The sequence below is a fragment of the Triticum urartu genome, chromosome 4A (genome assembly GCF_056163025.1).
Source record: "Triticum urartu cultivar PI428250 chromosome 4A, HENAU_Tu73, whole genome shotgun sequence".
NCBI classification, from domain to species: Eukaryota; Viridiplantae; Streptophyta; class Magnoliopsida; order Poales; family Poaceae; genus Triticum; species Triticum urartu.
Window position 1 is genome coordinate 66,042,949 of NC_141876.1, and position 21,088 is coordinate 66,064,036.

The window sequence follows — 21,088 nt, forward strand, 5'->3', positions numbered from 1 at the left end:
CCAAAAAGGTTCGAATAATAGCATCATAAGAAAAATTTATATTCCTATATGCTTCTCCACTTTTTCTTTTAACCAAAGGAGACCTTACAAGACACTCATATAACATAAATTTAAAGAATGTTATTATGCCACTAAGGATTTTAACCAAAGGCTCGAGTGTTTTTTTGAATTTCTGCGCTTTTCTTTAAAAAAACTGAGATGGCTTTATTTTTTTCCTTCACTTTCCCTTTGCCCCATTACTTTTGAACCAGTGAAATCTCTATTTCTAAATCTTTTCTCCACTTTTCCTTTGAGTCGAAGGTGGTCCGTGTGGGATCATTGTATTCTTCCTCCCTGTATCTTCGCTCGTTCGCCACTCTGTTTCAGTGAGAAAAAACCAGCTCCCACGCGCGCATCCGTCGACCCGCTGCCCCGGCGTCCCCCTCGCCGGCCCGATGGCCAACCCGCGCCTCCTCCTCCGCAGGATCCTCTGCGTCGCCGCCGCCGCCGCCTTCCTCTCTGCCCCCGTCTTCGCCATCCGGTGAGTGAGATCCGTTCCCCGCAAACCCCCCGCCTCCCCTGTCCAGCGTCGCATCCTGGAAATGCGAGCGCTCTCATCGTCGCCACCCGCAGCTCTAAACTATTTCGAAATCCATCCGTTCCGTGGTAGTTCTTCCGTGTTTGCTGCGGCCTGGCACCGTTGGGACTTGGGAGCCTCACCAGTTGCTCCGCGGCTCTAAATTACTTGATTAATTACATGCTCGTTGCTGTCTGTGATTATGTTTCTGGAACGAGGCCTCATGCTCGATTATGTTTGTGGAATTACGCCTCATGTTTGATTATGGTTTGTGGAATTTTAATTGTGGGGTTGGGATCCTGGACTATGTTTGGCGCAATTATGCTTTCTGCTCAACACATTGCTACACCATGGTGTGTATGTTTTCATTTTCTTGGTTTTTATTTACTGTCACAATGTCAGAAGAAATGATTATATCAGATACTTTTAAGTGATGAGCTAAATATATGGTAATTACTCTATTCAAATGGTGCTCTGTGCCGGGGCAAAGGTTTCACTGCACATCCCACCATGAGTCCATGATTATCAATGTTTCTCCATTCTAGTGTTAGTACAGTTCCAGATGCAAGCTTGACATACGGATGTTATTCACTAAATCTGAAGCCACAACTTGATTGCAAGTCTTGTTCAGGAAGGACATTGGTTTTGCTGCACCCATCATATGCAGGACAACTGTTCAAGGACGGCATTTGATATCAGATGATAACGGTAATACACCTGTGCCTCTCTCCTGCTTAGATATACCGTGTTGTAAACTTATGCTCCCTTGTGAACACATTCTTTTAGGTTATGTATGTTCTGCCCTTTCGATTGATCCATGGTCTCGCTGCTGCCCACAAACAGGAGAACGCTTCTCCTGTCAGTGAGTTTCTTACCTTTTGTTGCACAAATGTCGTAGAAAGATGGCAACACTATAAATCTAACACAGTTCATCGCACCATGCAGGGGCTGCAACCTTGATTCGCAGTGCTGCAACTCTTACGAGTATTGTGTTTCTTGCTGCTTGAATCCTTCTATGGTAAATCTTACATTCTTACTAGCAGTACTGGATTTGGCATAGGAAGATTGAAAGAAATGAGTTATTTCCTGTGTTATTTACTCATCCTTTTGACAGACCAAGGAAGCAGATGTTCTGAAGTTGAAGGTAGCTAAGCCAGTCACTGCTGGTAAGATTTTTGTAGTTATTGTTTGGTGTATCTTGAGAACTTTAATGTGTCAGAAGAAGTTTACACTTTATTATCCTCTAGGAACTTACGCCAATATCTTCGATTTCTGCATGGGAAGATGCCGCCATAGTTCTGCAAGCGTGGTATGTGTTCTTTCTTAGCGTGCAAATATAAGGCCAAAATCACTGTTTTGTCCTTTCTAATGAAGTTTAGCACTAATTGACCCCAATTGGAAAAACAATTCGCGATCTGACCCTTTTAGGAAACACCACCCACCGTGGCGTATTGTTTACACAGAAAATGCCATGGTCAACGGCGTTTGCGCTCTGAACCATGCCTGGCTGATCTGCTGTCGCGGCATGGTCAATACGATTAGTCATGTCTTGGCGTTTGACATTGCCGCGTTAGCAGGTCAGCGGGCATGGGCCAGGGCGCAAACACCGTTGACCATGGTGTTTCCTGCGTAAACAATAAGCCCTGATACAGTGGGTGGCATTTCCTAAAAGGTTCAGACCGTGAAATCTTTTTCAGGTAGAGTCAATTAGTGCTAAACTTCATTAAAAGAGTCAAAACAGTGATTTTGGCTCTAATATGAATGTTTCAGGACACCTTTTACATGAATATCTATAATAGGAACAGAGCTCCAGTATATTTTCATCCTTGCAGTGTCTTATTTTGTTGGCAATCTGGCATGTTATAAATTCAACAACTACAAGTTAAAATTATCTGGTAAACAATTTTTCCTTTCAGTCTAAGTTGTTCTTTGAATCTACCAGGTCCATGAAAATGCATATTTGAGTGATTTCCATCATTGCTTTCTGGTGCAGCAAAATTCATCGGGTACAAATTATATTCTTACATCTTGGCTAAGTTACCACATTCTCTAGTAATAGCATCTGTTCACCATCATTTCTAGTACCTAAATTATTTAGCTAATGCACTATTTCCTCATGAGATTCAAATTGAACCGCCCATTAGGAGTGGATACGAGCCAAGCTCCACTTGGCTCAGCTCACTTGATGTTACATGCTACGAGCCAGAAGTGGTGGCCTAGCCCCGTTCATAAAGGCCAAGCCAGTTCACTTTGGCTCATGGCATGACTGTGGAACAGCAGCCAGCACTAGTCACACCAAAATAAAGTACAGGAAGCAGTTTGTTAGCATTTTTCATTTTATCATTTCATTGCCTGTCTATCTGTCAGTTAGATTCAATCAGTTAGTTATCCTCTGTTAGAGATTTATAACAAGCTTGATAGGTCCGATAATAGTGCATGGGTAGGGGGATTTTCTTGAGTTTTGTAAGGAAGATAGGAACCTGAGATTTGTTGGCATTGGTTGGGGACTACTTTTGCTGTTGAATTCTTGGATGTGTTGTAGAAAACAAGAATTAGACCTCTGATCACTTCCTTTCTAGTTTCAAGCTTAGTCTGAGCTGGGCCCAGTAAGTGCACAAGCTGCTAACTTCTTGTCCACTACTAATGCCAACATTGTCACGTTCTTGAAGTTATGCATTAGGAAATGACTATGTATAACTATTTAGCAGGATCAACTGAATCTAATTTTGGATCAAGGTTGGATGGCATTAACGTCATTTTGGGAAGGTAAGGTCTTTCCAATTTAAGCTCTAAATGTAGTTCAGTGAATGATGCCCATGGGAATTTCCTTAGTAATCAAACCTGAAATTTAGGCAGGGGGAATCATGTAGTTCTGCATGCAGAGCAAAAGGACAATCATGTGTTCCAAGCAGGCTTTCTGAGTTGAACAAATGTCAGATGTAAGTTTATTTAAAATATCTAATATTTCTATGATTTCCGTTCAAATAATACATCATTGTAAATATTATTGTTTGATGATTATCCTCAGATGTTTTTCCTGATAGAATAATTTTAGTCTGAATGACTACTCGAGTAGCAAGTTCCACTGTGATTATGTTGAGTGCTTTTATGGAAATAACATTTTTTTGTATGATTGCACGCGACCCAGTTAATTGTTTTGTTGTATAGTCTGAACGACACAGTTCTTTAGATGAAAATTGACGATGAACTGATATTCTAAAGTTGATATGAACCAGTATTTTAAAGGAAGTCACTATTTACATCTGTTTTGGGCCTTCAGGGCTTTAAAGCATGCCGTCGTTCTAATCAGCTGTTTTGCTCCATCCCATATCCAGTTACGCAATCTGAATATGAAAGCAATCTCTTTGCTGGAGAAGTTTCAGATATCTACACGCTTCCAAGTTCTGAATTATCAACTACTGCTTACTTGATTAAATGAAACAATTCTAGCAGAAGTTTGTAAATGATAAAGCAAAACACTTAATTGGAGAAGAGACAGGATCGTGTATAGTGGAGTGATGGATGTTAAGGAAAACACCATATATCTTATACAGTGGAGTGATGGAAGCTAAGAAAAGCATCATATATCTTGATAAAAGTCTGCAGCCTATTTTGTGCATAATCTAAAATTTTACGTTGTAGTTGTCCATATGAGGTGGATTTCATATCACAGTGTGATTGCCAAAATTAAAGTGGTGAACCAAGTTTCAATATAAAACATGTTCTTAGAGTGCCTATAATTACTGACAGCAGTATTGTTAACATGTAGATTCTTCAGAAAATAATCATTCTGAACCTCATATGAGGCTTTTCTATTACCAGTGTGATTTTGGTCTTTTTGTCACTAACATAATTTATGAAACACTGTTATTTGGTCTTATTTATCATTACTCATCTAGGATATCCAAATACTAGTAACTAGTAAGTTACATATGCTTATGGTTCTTGCTATAAAACCATCTCTGCTGCACTTCTATTTTAAACAAATTCCGTTTCAAAAAAAAATTTAAACAAATTCTTTCATGTCGCAAATCAGCACGAGGAAAATTTAGTCGGGGAGTCTGATTTGTAATGAGTTGTGTCGATCTTTTTATCTGATTATTTATCAATTCAAGAAAAAAAAAATCAGCATTTGCTTGCTCATGTTTTATTATTGAAACCAGTTTGCAGAAATATATGAGGTGCAAAAATGGTTGCTTTCCCAGTCTTGGGCCCGATCAACCTGCCGAAGTTGTAGACGAAGCTCCAAAAAATTTGGTATGACTAATGCATTATTTTGTATTTGCTGATTTCCCATATAATGGTTATCTCCTGTATATTTATGTTGTTTGACCACATGCAGACTGTTAAGAGTCTCTCTCTAGAAAAAGGATGTTTTGATATGCATAAAATAAATTTTGTTTATGTGTATACTTCTGGCCATTTTCCAACTCGAAAGTGTCCGCAAATGTGCTGACCACCCCTCAAAATAGTCAACTACCATGATTTTTCTTCAATTTCTTTATCTCCAGAATGTTATCTCTCGGCAATCTCCATGGAAGATATGCTGCACTTGACTTTTATACATACTTGCAATTTAAGAAGGCTGATATTAGCTACTCACTAATATTACTAACAACTTCGTTGTGAGAATCAACCCTGAGAATACCATTTTCCTTGTCCTTTTGACCTCAACTAAGCGGCCATCTCAACTAGGCAAGGAATCAAGCATTAGCAGTTTAGCACAATACATATGACTTCATGACTTACAACCCCATAGTTGTTGTGACTGCTATTTCTTGGATGTAAAAAATCAGGATTATCTAGAAAGCTTAGTATTTTTGTGCGTGTGGGAAGCACACATGCGCCACACTCACAAAGGCATTTGCCTTTAGACCTTTTGGTGTTCAAACTGCAGAGGGAACCAACACATCTAGTGCCATGACCTGCAAAATAAACTTACAGAAAATAGCATCGCTCGCCCAGATATTTCGATATATTCATATAGCTGATGCTTGCATTATTCTGTCTGAGTGCGCGCGCACGGACTGCGTGTGCTGGACATGTCTAAGAGTGTTGGCGAAGAGACTTAAAACATGGAACTAATTTTCGTTTGGCTGCTGTTTCAGAATCCTGGAGCGTGCTTGTACATGCAGATGGATGACCGCCTCACCTGTGATGGCTCACATCAACATACCCGGAGGCTCTGCCCTTGTGCATGAAACGGGAAAAAATAGCGTCAATAGTAAGAAAGGTATAATTTTTTTCCTCAAATGTCTCATCAGGTTTTAGAGATTCATCAGCAAAATTGTTCTCACTCACACCAGTCACAGTCACTTGCCAGGAAACAAGCGGAGGTAATCCGCCGAAAGCTGACGGCTCAAAATGGCATGGCCATTTCTGCACCGAGTTTCCAAATGGCGTATCGCATAAGAACATATTTTCGCTTTGTCCTGCGCATGCAGTTCATCTTTTGCATGTCCAGATGCAATCATCCTTGTCCAGAACAAGCAGCTTCTCAAACACTTATCTTTATAATATATATGGTCACAAATTTGCATGCATGTTCAGTACAGAAACAACCAAAACGAACTACAGAAACATGACTTTTTTTAAAATCAGCTGCCCCATTGACAGCATCATCACAAACTTGCACGCTCCTTAAAAGGAGTAGTCGGGCTTGAAATCTGTCAAACTCTTTGACCTCCCCCTGCTTTTCTTGTCATCCTTGTTATTCTGACCAGTGGCACTGCCCGTGCCAGCCTCCTCATCTGCTGCAGCTGCCTCCTCTTCCTCGCAGTCGAAGGCGGGGTGGGTGAAGATGTTCTCCAGGAGTCGCGTGCCCCTGAGGGCGTTGGTGAGGGGCAGGTGGCCCTCCGGCGTGTCGTCGGTGAGCTCCCAGATGAACTCGTCCGGGAAGGCCCTGTAGTTGAACTGCTCCACCTCGGTGTCCAGCTTCTTCATCCACCCGATCCTGATGAAGAAGCGGGTGAACTCGCGCAGCGATTTCTCCCAAACCCGGCGCTGCACGCTGTACCCGAACCTGCCGCCGCTGTGCTCCAGCCAGAGCGCGTCCACGGCGCGCAGGTCCTCCACGGAGATGAACTGGACCTCCGAGAAGAAGACGTACCCTCGGCGGCGCGCGGCCTCGCCGGCGAGGACGATGAGGAGGGCCCGGGTGGTCTCGTCGGCCTGCCGGTAGTCCCCCGCCGCCAGCTGCTGGCCCAGGAGCTCCAGCGAGGGGGTGGGCGGCGAGGTTGTCGCCGCCGGAGTCGGGGCCGGCGAGTTGGCGGTTGTGGTCACCGAGGAGGAGCCGCTGGCGAAGAGCTTGAATGAAATGCTGTTGCTGGCGGTGGTGGTGGTGAGCTTGAGGAGCGCGGGAGGGGAGCCGTCGTGGGTGGCGCTGCTGAGGAAAGAATGGTGGTGCTGGGGGAGGAAGGACTGGAGGGAAGCATTTGCCATGGCTGGCTGGCCGGCCGGCGAAGAGGCGGCTGAGGATGGATGGAGGGGAGCGGAGGAAAGGGAGGGAAACGCTGATAAAGGAGTGGATGGGGTTTTGTCGGGGGATTGGTTGCACTTGGTGGTGGCTGCGGTGCGCGAAGGGAGACCTGAGGCTGAGGCTGTGGGCGCGTGGTCTACTGCTTGTCTGTGTGCTCTTCCTCTGTGTTGTGAAAAATTATGGATTTCCGTGGTTTTGTAGGGGTGCATCTGGAGGGGAATACAGAGGAGCGCTGCGATTGGTGGGTTCTGGGTGAGACGAGGATACTGGCTATCGCAGCTCAACGCATGTGTTTGTTTGCAGGGGAGGGGAGGGGAGGTGAGGTGGGCAGGCTGCGTCCGTGGAACATTCTTGTTATATTCTGCTGCTTCATTTTGTTGGTTCACAAGAAACTAAAACATTTTCTTATCCGCGTATCTGATTTTCGGTACTTTTGGGCGAGATAGCCCCGGCCGCTTCGGTCCAGTTTGTATTTTTGGAAAATGGAGGATAGAACACCCCACCCTCTACATCATTGGATGGTTGGATACATATATGCAAGGCTTAGTAAATCAAAACTAACTCAAAAGAGTTACTAGTCCAGTTGGATTTTGGTTTCATTATTATTACGTAATTATGTTGGTTGTGATTGAACATGGTATGGTAAGCCTCTTTTCTTTTGACTAGATAATTACCCATCCATTGCAACGCGATATAGATGTTCTAGTACTTCCTTCGTTCCGAATTACTTGTCTTAGATTTCTTCAGATACGGAGGTATCTAGCATTAAAATGAGTCTAGATACATCCGTATCTAGACAAATCCAAGACAAGTAATTCGGAACGGAGGGAGTACATTACTAGGTGATTAGCTGCTCATATTAACGCGATTGTGCAAATAAATGTTACCATACCCGTGATATATTACTTCAGGATTTTATTTGTAATCACTTACTGGCTTACCAAAGCAAATACAAGTTTATTCTATAAATCAATAAAAGGTGAGACAATTAAGACCATTGAAATTATGCTCAGAAACAGGATGAAAGGTTGAACGAAGCACTCCGCCGGGTAGGAAAAGAAATGCTATTCTTTTTTTTAAGTAGTATACTAGATGAAGGCCAAGTTCAACCAAGTGGTGATATGCCAAACATTGAGGACCAAGATCAAGACCCTCATAGTTTGACTTGAATAACTAAGAAACATCCTAAAAGATCCATCCATTACGTAGCAAGGTACATGAAAACTTTTATCAAATATCGTGAGACATTTTCACCTATTTCGTAAACCTGTAATATGAGCCAAAGCAAAAGTTTACGCCTTTTGATCACATTTAGGTTGGTCTCTATTTTTTGGATGAAAATGCCGAAAAATGCATTTAGAACCTTAAAGCAACAATGAGATCTGTAAAATCTTAAAATTTGAAATTATCTCTAATATGTGAGTTATTTCGATATTGGATAATAATGCGTTTATTTTTGTATGGTGCTTCACAAGGTATGAGCTTTTCGATATTTGCAAAGTATTAAAAATAAATTAGGACACAACGAGTTGCAATATGATGTTAAATTCGTCAATAATAATGATAAAGTAAATGGTCTATTCCATTTTCAAGTTACATGTACAAAGAAAATAGTTGGTCATTAAAAACTTCATTGTTTGACTTGAAATATCTAAGAAACAACATGTGCACTAATTACAAAGCAAAGTAATACTACCAAACTTGTCAAATCTCCTAAGACTTTTTCACTGTCTCCTAAACCCGTAATATGAGCTGATGAAAAATGGCATTTTTTAACTATTTAGGTTTATTCATATTTCTGCAAGAAAAATGCCAAAACGTGCATTTAAAAACTAAATAGTAGCAAATGAGAACTAAAAAAATCTTGTAATTTGAAATTATATCGAATATGTGGTTTAATTCTTGTAGAAAAAGTTTGGAGTATGTTGGATGGATATTATTGCAAGGTGCTTCACAAGGTACATGTTTTTAGGTATTGCTCGCACACGAACACGTCATGTGTCGCCCCAGCATCGAGCACGATACGCATGACACATCGACGAGTGAGCCTGGTCGGGAGTGCAATATGCAAGACACGTCGGTGAATCGGTGATGTCTATTGAGGATATGAAACCCACATGCCCAAAAGGGACCCTGTCAGGGCGCGCAAGGTTTTGGGTTGCCCATGGTCCGCCTGACCACCCCTAAGGCCTCGAGGTTCGCTGTCGTCGAACAAGAAGAAGAACAAAACCGAAGCGGAGATAAAATGATAGAAGGTAAAAGTGGTAGATTGATTTGATCGATTATGTGTTGTTCAATCAATCACCCCCTTCTCGTCTATATATAAGGTGGCTGGACTTCCCCTACAATAAAAAAGGACTCGATTTTTTTCATATCTGCAAACCTTACCTTAAGTTGGACAAGTGAGTGTGGAATTTTGTGCAAGTCAAATGTTGTCACATGGCATCGTTTGTGGAGATTGCATATGACCTTGTGGAGATTGCATATGACCTTGGGTTGAGATGATCCATAAAACCAAACTTATTTCAACGAGGTGAGCAACTTTCATGTTGAACACTTTTTGATTTTAAGCCAGCTTGAAGCCTAAATCCTTCATGTCTTCATAAGATATACACTCAACTAAGCCAACTTTTTGGTTTGAGATCAGGGGTTTGAATATCACTGACTCAAATTTTGGTTTGGACCCTAATCAATCACCCTTAAGAAGGACAATGCCCGTGCGTCACAATGAAATATAAATATTCTGGTATGTTAGTTTGTGATTACCTGTCCATGTTAATGTGATTGTGTACATATCAAATGCTACCTGTGATTTACCTTATAGTTTGATGAGAAATTTGATAAGTAAATTAAAGTGAAATTGATTCAGAAAAGGTTGAACGAAGGGTGATGCGAACAAAAGTGAAACATGAAACGTTACACTTATATTTAGGAATGGAGAAACTGCCCAAACGTATTATATTTATGAATGGACGTAGTAGATGAAGGAAATATGCTCTAGAGGCAATAATAAAGTTATTATTTATTTCCTTATAATCATGATAAATGTTTATTATTCATGCTAGAATTGTATTAACCGGAAACATAATACATGTGTGAATACATAGACAAACAAAGTGTCACTAGTATGCCTCTACTTGACTAGCTCGTTAATCAAAGATGGTTATGTTTCCTAACCATGAACAATGAGTTGTTTTTTGATTAACGGGATCACATCATTGAGAGAATGATCTGATTGACATGACCCATTTCATTAGCTTAGCACCCGATCGTTTAGTATGTTGCTATTGCTTTCTTCATGACTTATACATGTTCCTATAACTATGAGATTATGCAACTCCCGTTTACCGGAGAAACACTTTGGGTACTACCAAACGTCACAACGTAACTGGGTGATTATAAAGGAGTACTACAGGTGTCTCCAAAGGTACATGTTGGGTTGGCGTATTTCGAGATTAGGTTTTGTCACTCCGATTGTCGGAGAGGTATCTCTGGGCCCTCTCGGTAATGCACATCACTTAAGCCTTGCAAGCATTGCAACTAAATGAGTTAGTTGCGGGATGATGTATTACAGAACGAGTAAAGAGACTTGCCGGTAACGAGATTGAACTAGGTATTGGAATACCGACGATCGAATCTCGGGCAAGTAACATACCGATGATAAAGGGAACAACGTATGTTGTTATGCGGTCTGACCGATAAAGATCTTCGTAGAATATGTAGGAGCCAATATGGGCATCCAGGTCCCGCTATTGGTTATTGACCGGAGACGTGTCTCGGTCATGTCTACATTGTTCTCGAACCCGTAGGGTCCGCACGCTTAAGGTTACGATGACTGTTATATTATGAGTTTATGCATTTTGATGTACCGAAGGTTGTTCGGAGTCCCGGATGTGATCACGGACATGACGAAGAGTCTCGAAATGGTCGAGACATAAAGATTGATATATTGGAAGCCTATGTTTGGATACCGGAAGTGTTCCGGGTGAAATCGGGATTTTACCGGAGTACCGGGAGGTTACCGGAACCCCCCGGGAGCTAAATGGGCCATGATGGGCCTTAGTGGAAAAGAGAAGAGGCAGCCCTACATGGGCCGCGCGCCCCTCCCTCCCTTGGTCCGAATAGGACAAGGAGAGGGGGCCGGCCCCTCTCTCTCTTTTCCCCCCTCCGCGAATCCTATTGCAACTAGGATTGGGGGAGGGGGGGAAATCCTACTCCCAGAGGGAGTAGGACTCTCCTGGCGCGCCCTCCTTGGCCGGCCAGCCTCCCCCCTCTAGTCCTTTATATACGGAGGCAGGAGCACCCCAGAGACACACAAGTTGATCCACGTGATCTATTCCTTAGCCGTGTGCGGCGCCCCCAGCCACCATAGTCCTCGATAATATTGTAGCGGTGCTTAGGCGAAGCCCTGCAGCAGTAGTGCATCAAGATCGTCACCACGCCGTCGTGCTGACGGAACTCTTCCCCGACACTTTGCTGGATCGGAGTCCGGGGATCGTCATCGAGCTGAACGTGTGCTAGAACTCGGAGGTGCCGTAGTTTCAGTGCTTGATCGGTCGGATCATGAAGACGTACGACTACATCAACCAAACGCTTCCGTTGTCGATCTACTAGGTATGTAGATCATACTCCCCCTCTCGTTGCTATGCATCACCATGATTTTGCGTGTGCGTAGGAATTTTTTTGAAATTACTACGAAACCCAACAGTGGCATCCGAGCCTAGGTTTTATATGTTGATGTTATATGTACGAGTAGAACACAAGTGAGTTGTGGGCGATATAAGTCATACTGCCTACCAGCATGTCATACTTTGGTTCGGCGGTATTGTTGGATGAAGCGGCCCAGACCGACATTACGCATACGCTTACGCGAGACCGGTTCTCCCGACGTGCTTTGCACAGAGGTGGCTTGTGGGTGACAGTTTCTCCAACTTTAGTTGAACCAAGTGTGGCTACGCCCGGTCCTTGCGAAGGTTAAAACGGAGTCAAATTGACAAACTATCGTTGTGGTTTTGATGCGTAGGTGAGATTGGTTCTTACTTAAGCCCGTAGCAGCCACATAAAACTTGCAACAACAAAGTAGAGGACGTCTAACTTGTTTTTGCAGGGCATGTTGTGATGTGATATGGTCAAGACATGATGCTGAATTTTATTGTATGAGATGATCATGTTTTGTAACCGAGTTATCGGCAACCGGCAGGAGCCATATGGTTGTCGCTTTATTGTATGCAATGCAATCGCGATGTAATGCTTTACTTTATCACTAAACGGTAGCGATAGTCGTAGAAGCACAAGCTTGGGGAGACGACAACGATGCTACGATGGAGATCAAGGTGTCACGCCGGTGACGATGGTGATCATGACGGTGCTTCGAAGATGGAGATCACAAGCACAAGATGATGATGGCCATATCATATCACTTATATTGATTGCATGTGATGTTTATCTTTTATGCATCTTATCTTGCTTTGATTGACGGTAGCATTATAAGATGATCTCTCACTAAATTATCAAGAAGTGTTCTCCCTGAGTATGCACCGTTGCGAAAGTTCTTCGTGCTGAGACACCACGTGATGATCGGGAGTGAAGGTTCTACGTTCAAATACAACGGGTGCAAAACAGTTGCACACGCGGAATACTCAGGTTATACTTGACGAGCCAAGCATATACAGATATGGCCTCGGAACACGGAGACTGAAAGGTCGAGCGTGAATCATATAGTAGATATGATCAACATAATGATGTTCACCAATGAAACTACTCCATCTCACGTGATGATCGGACATGGTTTAGTTGATTTGGATCACGTAATCACTTAGAGGATTAGAGGGATGTCTATCTAAGTGGGAGTTCTTTAACTAAATTAACTGAACTTAAATTTATCATGAGACTTAGTACCTGATTAGTAGCATTCTTGTTTATGTATGATTGTAGATAGATGGCTCGTGCTGTTGTTCCATTGAATTTTAATGCGTTCCTTGAGAAAGCAAAGTTGAAAGATGATGGTAGCAATTACACGGACTGGGTCCGCAACTTGAGGATTATCCTCATTGCTCCACAGAAGAATTACGTCCTGGAAGCACCGCTGGGTGCCAGGCCTGCTGCAGGAGCAACGCCGGATGTTATGAACGTCTGGCAGAGCAAAGCTGATGACTACTCGATAGTTCAGTGTGCCATGCTTTACGGCTTAGAATCGGGACTTCAACGACGTTTTGAACGTCATGGAGCATATGAGATGTTCCAGGAGTTGAAGTTAATATTTCAAGCAAATGCCCGGATTGAGAGATATGAAGTCTCCAATAAGTTCTATAGCTGCAAGATGGAAGAGAACAGTTCTGTTAGTGAGCATATACTCAAAATGTCTGGGTATAATAATCACTTGATTCAATTGGGAGTTAATCTTTCAGATGATTGCGTCATTGACAGAATTCTTCAATCACTGCCACCAAGCTACAAGAGCTTCGTGATGAACTATAATATGCAAGGGATGAATAAGACTATTCCCGAGCTCTTCGCGATGCTGAAAGCTGCGGAGGTAGAAATCAAGAAGGAGCATCAAGTGTTGATGGTCAACAAGACCACTAGTTTCAAGAAAAAGGGCAAAGGAAAGAAGAAGGGGAACTTCAAAAAGAAAGGCAAGCAAGTTGCTACTCAAGAGAAGAAACCCAAACCTGGACCTAAGCCTGAAACTGAGTGCTTCTATTGCAAGCAGACTGGTCACTGGAAGCGGAACTGCCCCAAGTATTTGGCGGATAAGAAGGATGGCAAGGTGAACAAAGGTATATGTGATATACATGTTATTGATGTGTACCTTACTAATGCTCGCAGTAGCACCTGGGTATTTGATACTGGTTCTGTTGCTAATATTTGCAACTCGAAACAGGGACTACGGATCAAGCGAAGATTGGTTAAGGACGAGGTGACGATGCGCGTGGGAAACGGTTCCAAAGTCGATGTGATCGCAGTCGGCACGCTACCTCTACATCTACCTTCGGGATTAGTATTAGACCTAAATAATTGTTATTTGGTGCCAGCGTTAAGCATGAACATTATATCTGGATCTTGTTTGATGCAAGACGGTTATTCATTTAAATCAGAGAATAATGGTTGTTCTATTTATATGAGTAATATCTTTTATGGTCATGCACCCTTAAAGAGTGGTCTATTCTTGTTGAATCTCGATAGTAGTAACACACATATTCATAATGTTGAACCCAAAAGATGCAGAGTTGATAATGAGAGTGCAACTTATTTGTGGCACTGTCGTTTAGGTCATATCGGTGTAAAGCACATGAAGAAACTCCATACTGATGGACTTTTGGAACCACTTAATTATGAATCACTTGGTACTTGCGAAACGTGCCTCATGGGAAAGATGACTAAAACGCCGTTCTCCGGTACTATGCAGAGAGCAATAGATTTGTTGGAAATCATACATACAGATGTATGTGGTCCGATGAATATTGAGGCTCGTGGCGGATATCGTTATTTTCTCACCTTCACAGATGATTTAAACAGATATGGGTATATCTACTTAATGAAACATAAGTCTGAAACATTTGAAAAGTTCAAAGAATTTCAGAGTGAAGTTGAAAATCATCGTAACAAGAAAATAAAGTTTCTACGATCTGATCGTGGAGGAGAATATTTGAGTTACGAGTTTGGTGTACATTTGAAAAAATTGTGGAATAGTTTCGCAACTCACGCCACCCGGAACACCTCAGCGTAATGGTGTGTCCGAACATCGTAATCGTACTTTACTGGATATGGTGCGATCTATGATGTCTCTTACTGATTTACCGCTATCGTTTTGGGGATACGCTCTAGAGACTACCGCATTCACGTTAAATAGGGCACCATCAAAATCCGTTGAGACGACGCCTTATGAACTGTGGTTTGGCAAGAAACCAAAGTTGTCGTTTCTGAAAGTTTGGGGCTGTGATGCTTATGTGAAAAAGCTTCAACCTGATAAGCTCGAACCCAAATCGGAGAAATGCGTCTTCATAGGATATCCAAAGGAAACTATTGGATACACCTTCTATCACAGATCCGAAGGCAAGAATTTTGTTGCTAAATTCGGAAACTTTCTGGAGAAGGAGTTTCTCTCGAAAGGAGTGAGTGGGAGGAAAGTAGAACTTGACAAGGTAACTGTACCTACTCCCTTATTGAAAAGTAGTACATCACAGAAAACTGTTTCTGCGACACCTACACCAGTTAGCGAGGAAGCTAATGATGATGATCATGAAACTTCAGAACAAGATACTACTGAAACTCGTAGATCAACCAGAGTAAGATCCGCACCAGTGGTACGGTAATCCCATTCTGGAAGTCATGCTACTAGATCATGATGAACCTACGAACTATGAAGAAGCAATGGTGAGCCCAGATTCCGCAAAGTGGCTTGAAGCCATGAAATCTGAGATGGGATCTATGTATGAGAACAAAGTATGGACTTTGTTGACTTGCCCGATGATCGGCAAGCAATTGAGAATAAATGGATCTTCAAGAAGAAGACTAACGCTGACGGTAACATTACTGTCTACAAAGCTCGACTTGTCGCAAAAGGTTTTCGGCAAGTTCAAGGGATTGACTACGATGAGACCTTCTCACCCGTAGCGATGCTTAAGTCTGTCCGAATCATGTTAGCAATTGCCGCATTTTATGATTATGAAATTTGGCAGATGGATGTCAAAACTGCATTCCTGAATGGATTTCTGGAAGAAGAGTTGTATATGATGCAACCAGAAGGTTTTGTCGATCCAAAGGGAGCTAACAAAGTGTGCAAGCTCCAGCGATCCATTTATGGACTGGTGCAAGCCTCTCGGAGTTGGAATAAACGCTTTGATAGTGTGATCAAAGCATTTGGTTTTATACAGACTTTTGGAGAAGCCTGTATTTACAAGAAAGTGAGTGGGAGCTCTGTTGCATTTCTGATATTATATGTAGATGACATATTACTAATTGGAAATGATATAGAATTTCTGGATAGCATAAAGGGATACTTGAATAAGAGTTTTTCAATGAAAGACCTCGGTGAAGCTGCTTACATATTAGGCATTAAGATCTATAGAGATAGATCAAAACGCTTAATTGGACTTTCACAAACCAGTCGAGACATAAAGATTGATATATTGGAAGCCTATGTTTGGATACCGGAAGTGTTCCGGGTGAAATCGGGATTTTACCGGAGTACCGGGAGGTTACCGGAACCCCCCGGGAGCTAAATGGGCCATGATGGGCCTTAGTGGAAAAGAGAAGAGGCAGCCCTACATGGGCCGCGCGCCCCTCCCTCCCTTGGTCCGAATAGGACAAGGAGAGGGGGCCGGCCCCTCTCTCTCTTTTCCCCCCTCCGCGAATCCTATTGCAACTAGGATTGGGGGAGGGGGGGAAATCCTACTCCCAGAGGGAGTAGGACTCTCCTGGCGCGCCCTCCTTGGCCGGCCAGCCTCCCCCCTCTAGTCCTTTATATACGGAGGCAGGAGCACCCCAGAGACACACAAGTTGATCCACGTGATCTATTCCTTAGCCGTGTGCGGCGCCCCCAGCCACCATAGTCCTCGATAATATTGTAGCGGTGCTTAGGCGAAGCCCTGCAGCAGTAGTGCATCAAGATCGTCACCACGCCGTCGTGCTGACGGAACTCTTCCCCGACACTTTGCTGGATCGGAGTCCGGGGATCGTCATCGAGCTGAACGTGTGCTAGAACTCGGAGGTGCCGTAGTTTCAGTGCTTGATCGGTCGGATCATGAAGACGTACGACTACATCAACCAAACGCTTCCATTGTCGATCTACTAGGTATGTAGATCATACTCCCCCTCTCGTTGCTATGCATCACCATGATTTTGCGTGTGCGTAGGAATTTTTTTGAAATTACTACGAAACCCAACAGTGGCATCCGAGCCTAGGTTTTATATGTTGATGTTATATGTACGAGTAGAACACAAGTGAGTTGTGGGCGATATAAGTCATACTGCCTACCAGCATGTCATACTTTGGTTTGGCGGTATTGTTGGATGAAGCGGCCCAGACCGACATTACGCATACGCTTACGCGAGACCGGTTCTCCCGACGTGCTTTGCACAGAGGTGGCTTGTGGGTGACAGTTTCTCCAACTTTAGTTGAACCAAGTGTGGCTACGCCCGGTCCTTGCGAAGGTTAAAACGGAGTCAAATTGACAAACTATCGTTGTGGTTTTGATGCGTAGGTGAGATTGGTTCTTACTTAAGCCCGTAGCAGCCACATAAAACTTGCAACAACAAAGTAGAGGACGTCTAACTTGTTTTTGCAGGGCATGTTGTGATGTGATATGGTCAAGACATGATGCTGAATTTTATTGTATGAGATGATCATGTTTTGTAACCGAGTTATCGGCAACCGGCAGGAGCCATATGGTTGTCGCTTTATTGTATGCAATGCAATCGCGATGTAATGCTTTACTTTATCACTAAACGGTAGCGATAGTCGTAGAAGCACAAGCTTGGGGAGACGACAACGATGCTACGATGGAGATCAAGGTGTCACGCCGGTGACGATGGTGATCATGACGGTGCTTCGAAGATGGAGATCACAAGCACAAGATGATGATGGCCATATCATATCACTTATATTGATTGCATGTGATGTTTATCTTTTATGCATCTTATCTTGCTTTGATTGACGGTAGCATTATAAGATGATCTCTCACTAAATTATCAAGAAGTGTTCTCCCTGAGTATGCACCGTTGCGAAAGTTCTTCGTGCTGAGACACCACGTGATGATCGGGTGTGAAGGTTCTACGTTCAAATACAACGGGTGCAAAACAGTTGCACACGCGGAATACTCAGGTTATACTTGACGAGCCAAGCATATACAGATATGGCCTTGGAACACGGAGACTGAAAGGTCGAGCGTGAATCATATAGTAGATATGATCAACATAATGATGTTCACCAATGAAACTACTCCATCTCACGTGATGATCGGACATGGTTTAGTTGATTTGGATCACGTAATCACTTAGAGGATTAGAGGGATGTCTATCTAAGTGGGAGTTCTTTAACTAAATTAACTGAACTTAAATTTATCATGAGACTTAGTACCTGATTAGTAGCATTCTTGTTTATGTATGATTGTAGATAGATGGCTCGTGCTGTTGTTCCATTGAATTTTAATGCGTTCCTTGAGAAAGCAAAGTTGAAAGATGATGGTAGCAATTACACGGACTGGGTCCGCAACTTGAGGATTATCCTCATTGCTCCACAGAAGAATTACGTCCTGGAAGCACCGCTGGGTGCCAGGCCTGCTGCAGGAGCAACGCCGGATGTTATGAACGTCTGGCAGAGCAAAGCTGATGACTACTCGATAGTTCAGTGTGCCATGCTTTACGGCTTAGAATCGGGACTTCAACGACGTTTTGAACGTCATGGAGCATATGAGATGTTCCAGGAGTTGAAGTTAATATTTCAAGCAAATGCCCGGATTGAGAGATATGAAGTCTCCAATAAGTTCTATAGCTGCAAGATGGAAGAGAACAGTTCTGTTAGTGAGCATATACTCAAAATGTCTGGGTATAATAATCACTTGATTCAATTGGGAGTTAATCTTTCAGATGATTGCGTCATTGACAGAATTCTTCAATCACTGCCACCAAGCTACAAGAGCTTCGTGATGAACTATAATATGCAAGGGATGAATAAGACTATTCCCGAGCTCTTCGCGATGCTGAAAGCTGCGGAGGTAGAAATCAAGAAGGAGCATCAAGTGTTGATGGTCAACAAGACCACTAGTTTCAAGAAAAAGGGCAAAGGAAAGAAGAAGGGGAACTTCAAAAAGAAAGGCAAGCAAGTTGCTACTCAAGAGAAGAAACCCAAACCTGGACCTAAGCCTGAAACTGAGTGCTTCTATTGCAAGCAGACTGGTCACTGGAAGCGGAACTGCCCCAAGTATTTGGCGGATAAGAAGGATGGCAAGGTGAACAAAGGTATATGTGATATACATGTTATTGATGTGTACCTTACTAATGCTCGCAGTAGCACCTGGGTATTTGATACTGGTTCTGTTGCTAATATTTGCAACTCGAAACAGGGACTACGGATCAAGCGAAGATTGGTTAAGGACGAGGTGACGATGCGCGTGGGAAACGGTTCCAAAGTCGATGTGATCGCAGTCGGCACGCTACCTCTACATCTACCTTCGGGATTAGTATTAGACCTAAATAATTGTTATTTGGTGCCAGCGTTAAGCATGAACATTATATCTGGATCTTGTTTGATGCAAGACGGTTATTCATTTAAATCAGAGAATAATGGTTGTTCTATTTATATGAGTAATATCTTTTATGGTCATGCACCCTTAAAGAGTGGTCTATTCTTGTTGAATCTCGATAGTAGTAACACACATATTCATAATGTTGAACCCAAAAGATGCAGAGTTGATAATGAGAGTGCAACTTATTTGTGGCACTGTCGTTTAGGTCATATCGGTGTAAAGCACATGAAGAAACTCCATACTGATGGACTTTTGGAACCACTTAATTATGAATCACTTGGTACTTGCGAAACGTGCCTCATGGGAAAGATGACTAAAACGCCGTTCTCCGGTACTATGCAGAGAGCAACAGATTTGTTGGAAATCATACATACAGATGTATGTGGTCCGATGAATATTGAGGCTCGTGGCGGATATCGTTATTTTCTCACCTTCACAGATGATTTAAACAGATATGGGTATATCTACTTAATGAAACATAAGTCTGAAACATTTGAAAAGTTCAAAGAATTTCAGAGTGAAGTTGAAAATCATCGTAACAAGAAAATAAAGTTTCTACGATCTGATCGTGGAGGAGAATATTTGAGTTACGAGTTTGGTGTACATTTGAAAAAATTGTGGAATAGTTTCGCAACTCACGCCACCCGGAACACCTCAGCGTAATGGTGTGTCCGAACATCGTAATCGTACTTTACTGGATATGGTGCGATCTATGATGTCTCTTACTGATTTACCGCTATCGTTTTGGGGATACGCTCTAGAGACTACCGCATTCACGTTAAATAGGGCACCATCAAAATCCGTTGAGACGACGCCTTATGAACTGTGGTTTGGCAAGAAACCAAAGTTGTCGTTTCTGAAAGTTTGGGGCTGTGATGCTTATGTGAAAAAGCTTCAACCTGATAAGCTCGAACCCAAATCGGAGAAATGTGTCTTCATAGGATATCCAAAGGAAACTATTGGATACACCTTCTATCACAGATCCGAAGGCAAGAATTTTGTTGCTAAATTCGGAAACTTTCTGGAGAAGGAGTTTCTCTCGAAAGGAGTGAGTGGGAGGAAAGTAGAACTTGATAAGGTAACTGTACCTACTCCCTTATTGAAAAGTAGTACATCACAGAAAACTGTTTCTGCGACACCTACACCAGTTAGCGAGGAAGCTAATGATGATGATCATGAAACTTCAGAACAAGATACTACTGAAACTCGTAGATCAACCAGAGTAAGATCCGCACCAGTGGTACGGTAATCCCATTCTGGAAGTCATGCTACTAGATCATGATGAACCTACGAACTATGAAGAAGCAATGGTGAGCCCAGATTCCGCAAAGTGGCTTGAAGCCATGAAATCTGAGATGGGATCTATGTATGAGAACAAAGTATGGACTTTGTTGACTTGCCCGATGATCGGCAAGCAATTGAGAATAAATGGATCTTCAAGAAGAAGACTAACGCTGACGGTAACATTACTGTCTACAAAGCTCGACTTGTCGCAAAAGGTTTTCGGCAAGTTCAAGGGATTGACTACGATGAGACCTTCTCACCCGTAGCGATGCTTAAGTCTGTCCGAATCATGTTAGCAATTGCCGCATTTTATGATTATGAAATTTGGCAGATGGATGTCAAAACTGCATTCCTGAATGGATTTCTGGAAGAAGAGTTGTATATGATGCAACCAGAAGGTTTTGTCGATCCAAAGGGAGCTAACAAAGTGTGCAAGCTCCAGCGATCCATTTATGGACTGGTGCAAGCCTCTCGGAGTTGGAATAAACGCTTTGATAGTGTGATCAAAGCATTTGGTTTTAT

The 21,088-nt window shown here is 42.7% G+C and overlaps 2 protein-coding genes across 6 annotated transcripts; one reads left to right on the top strand and one right to left on the bottom strand.

Annotated features, from left to right (window-relative positions):
- The first annotated feature begins 301 nt into the window (after window positions 1–301).
- Window positions 302–7,629, top strand: LOC125527549 (glycosyltransferase family protein). 5 transcript variants are annotated; one of them, XM_087517790.1, is made up of 12 exons: window positions 302–520; window positions 1,188–1,264; window positions 1,343–1,418; window positions 1,502–1,574; window positions 1,671–1,722; window positions 1,804–1,865; window positions 2,499–2,562; window positions 3,262–3,322; window positions 3,409–3,495; window positions 4,720–4,813; window positions 5,665–5,789; window positions 7,236–7,629. In XM_087517790.1, exons 1-11 carry the CDS (start codon window positions 435–437, stop codon window positions 5,755–5,757), a joined length of 825 nt encoding a protein of 274 aa, XP_087373916.1. In that variant the 5' UTR covers window positions 302–434; the 3' UTR covers window positions 5,758–5,789; window positions 7,236–7,629. The 5 variants fall into 5 exon arrangements, with proteins under 5 accessions (XP_087373916.1, XP_087373915.1, XP_048548021.1 ...); XM_087517789.1 differs by lacking the exon at window positions 7,236–7,629 and adding an exon at window positions 5,863–6,099; XM_048692064.2 differs by lacking the exon at window positions 7,236–7,629 and adding an exon at window positions 5,880–6,099.
- Window positions 6,051–7,243, bottom strand: GUN4 (protein GENOMES UNCOUPLED 4). The gene has a single exon (XM_048713735.2). The coding sequence runs from the start codon at window positions 7,241–7,243 to the stop codon at window positions 6,197–6,199; it is 1,047 nt and encodes a 348-aa protein (XP_048569692.1). The 3' UTR covers window positions 6,051–6,196.
- Window positions 7,630–21,088: the final 13,459 nt, after the last annotated feature.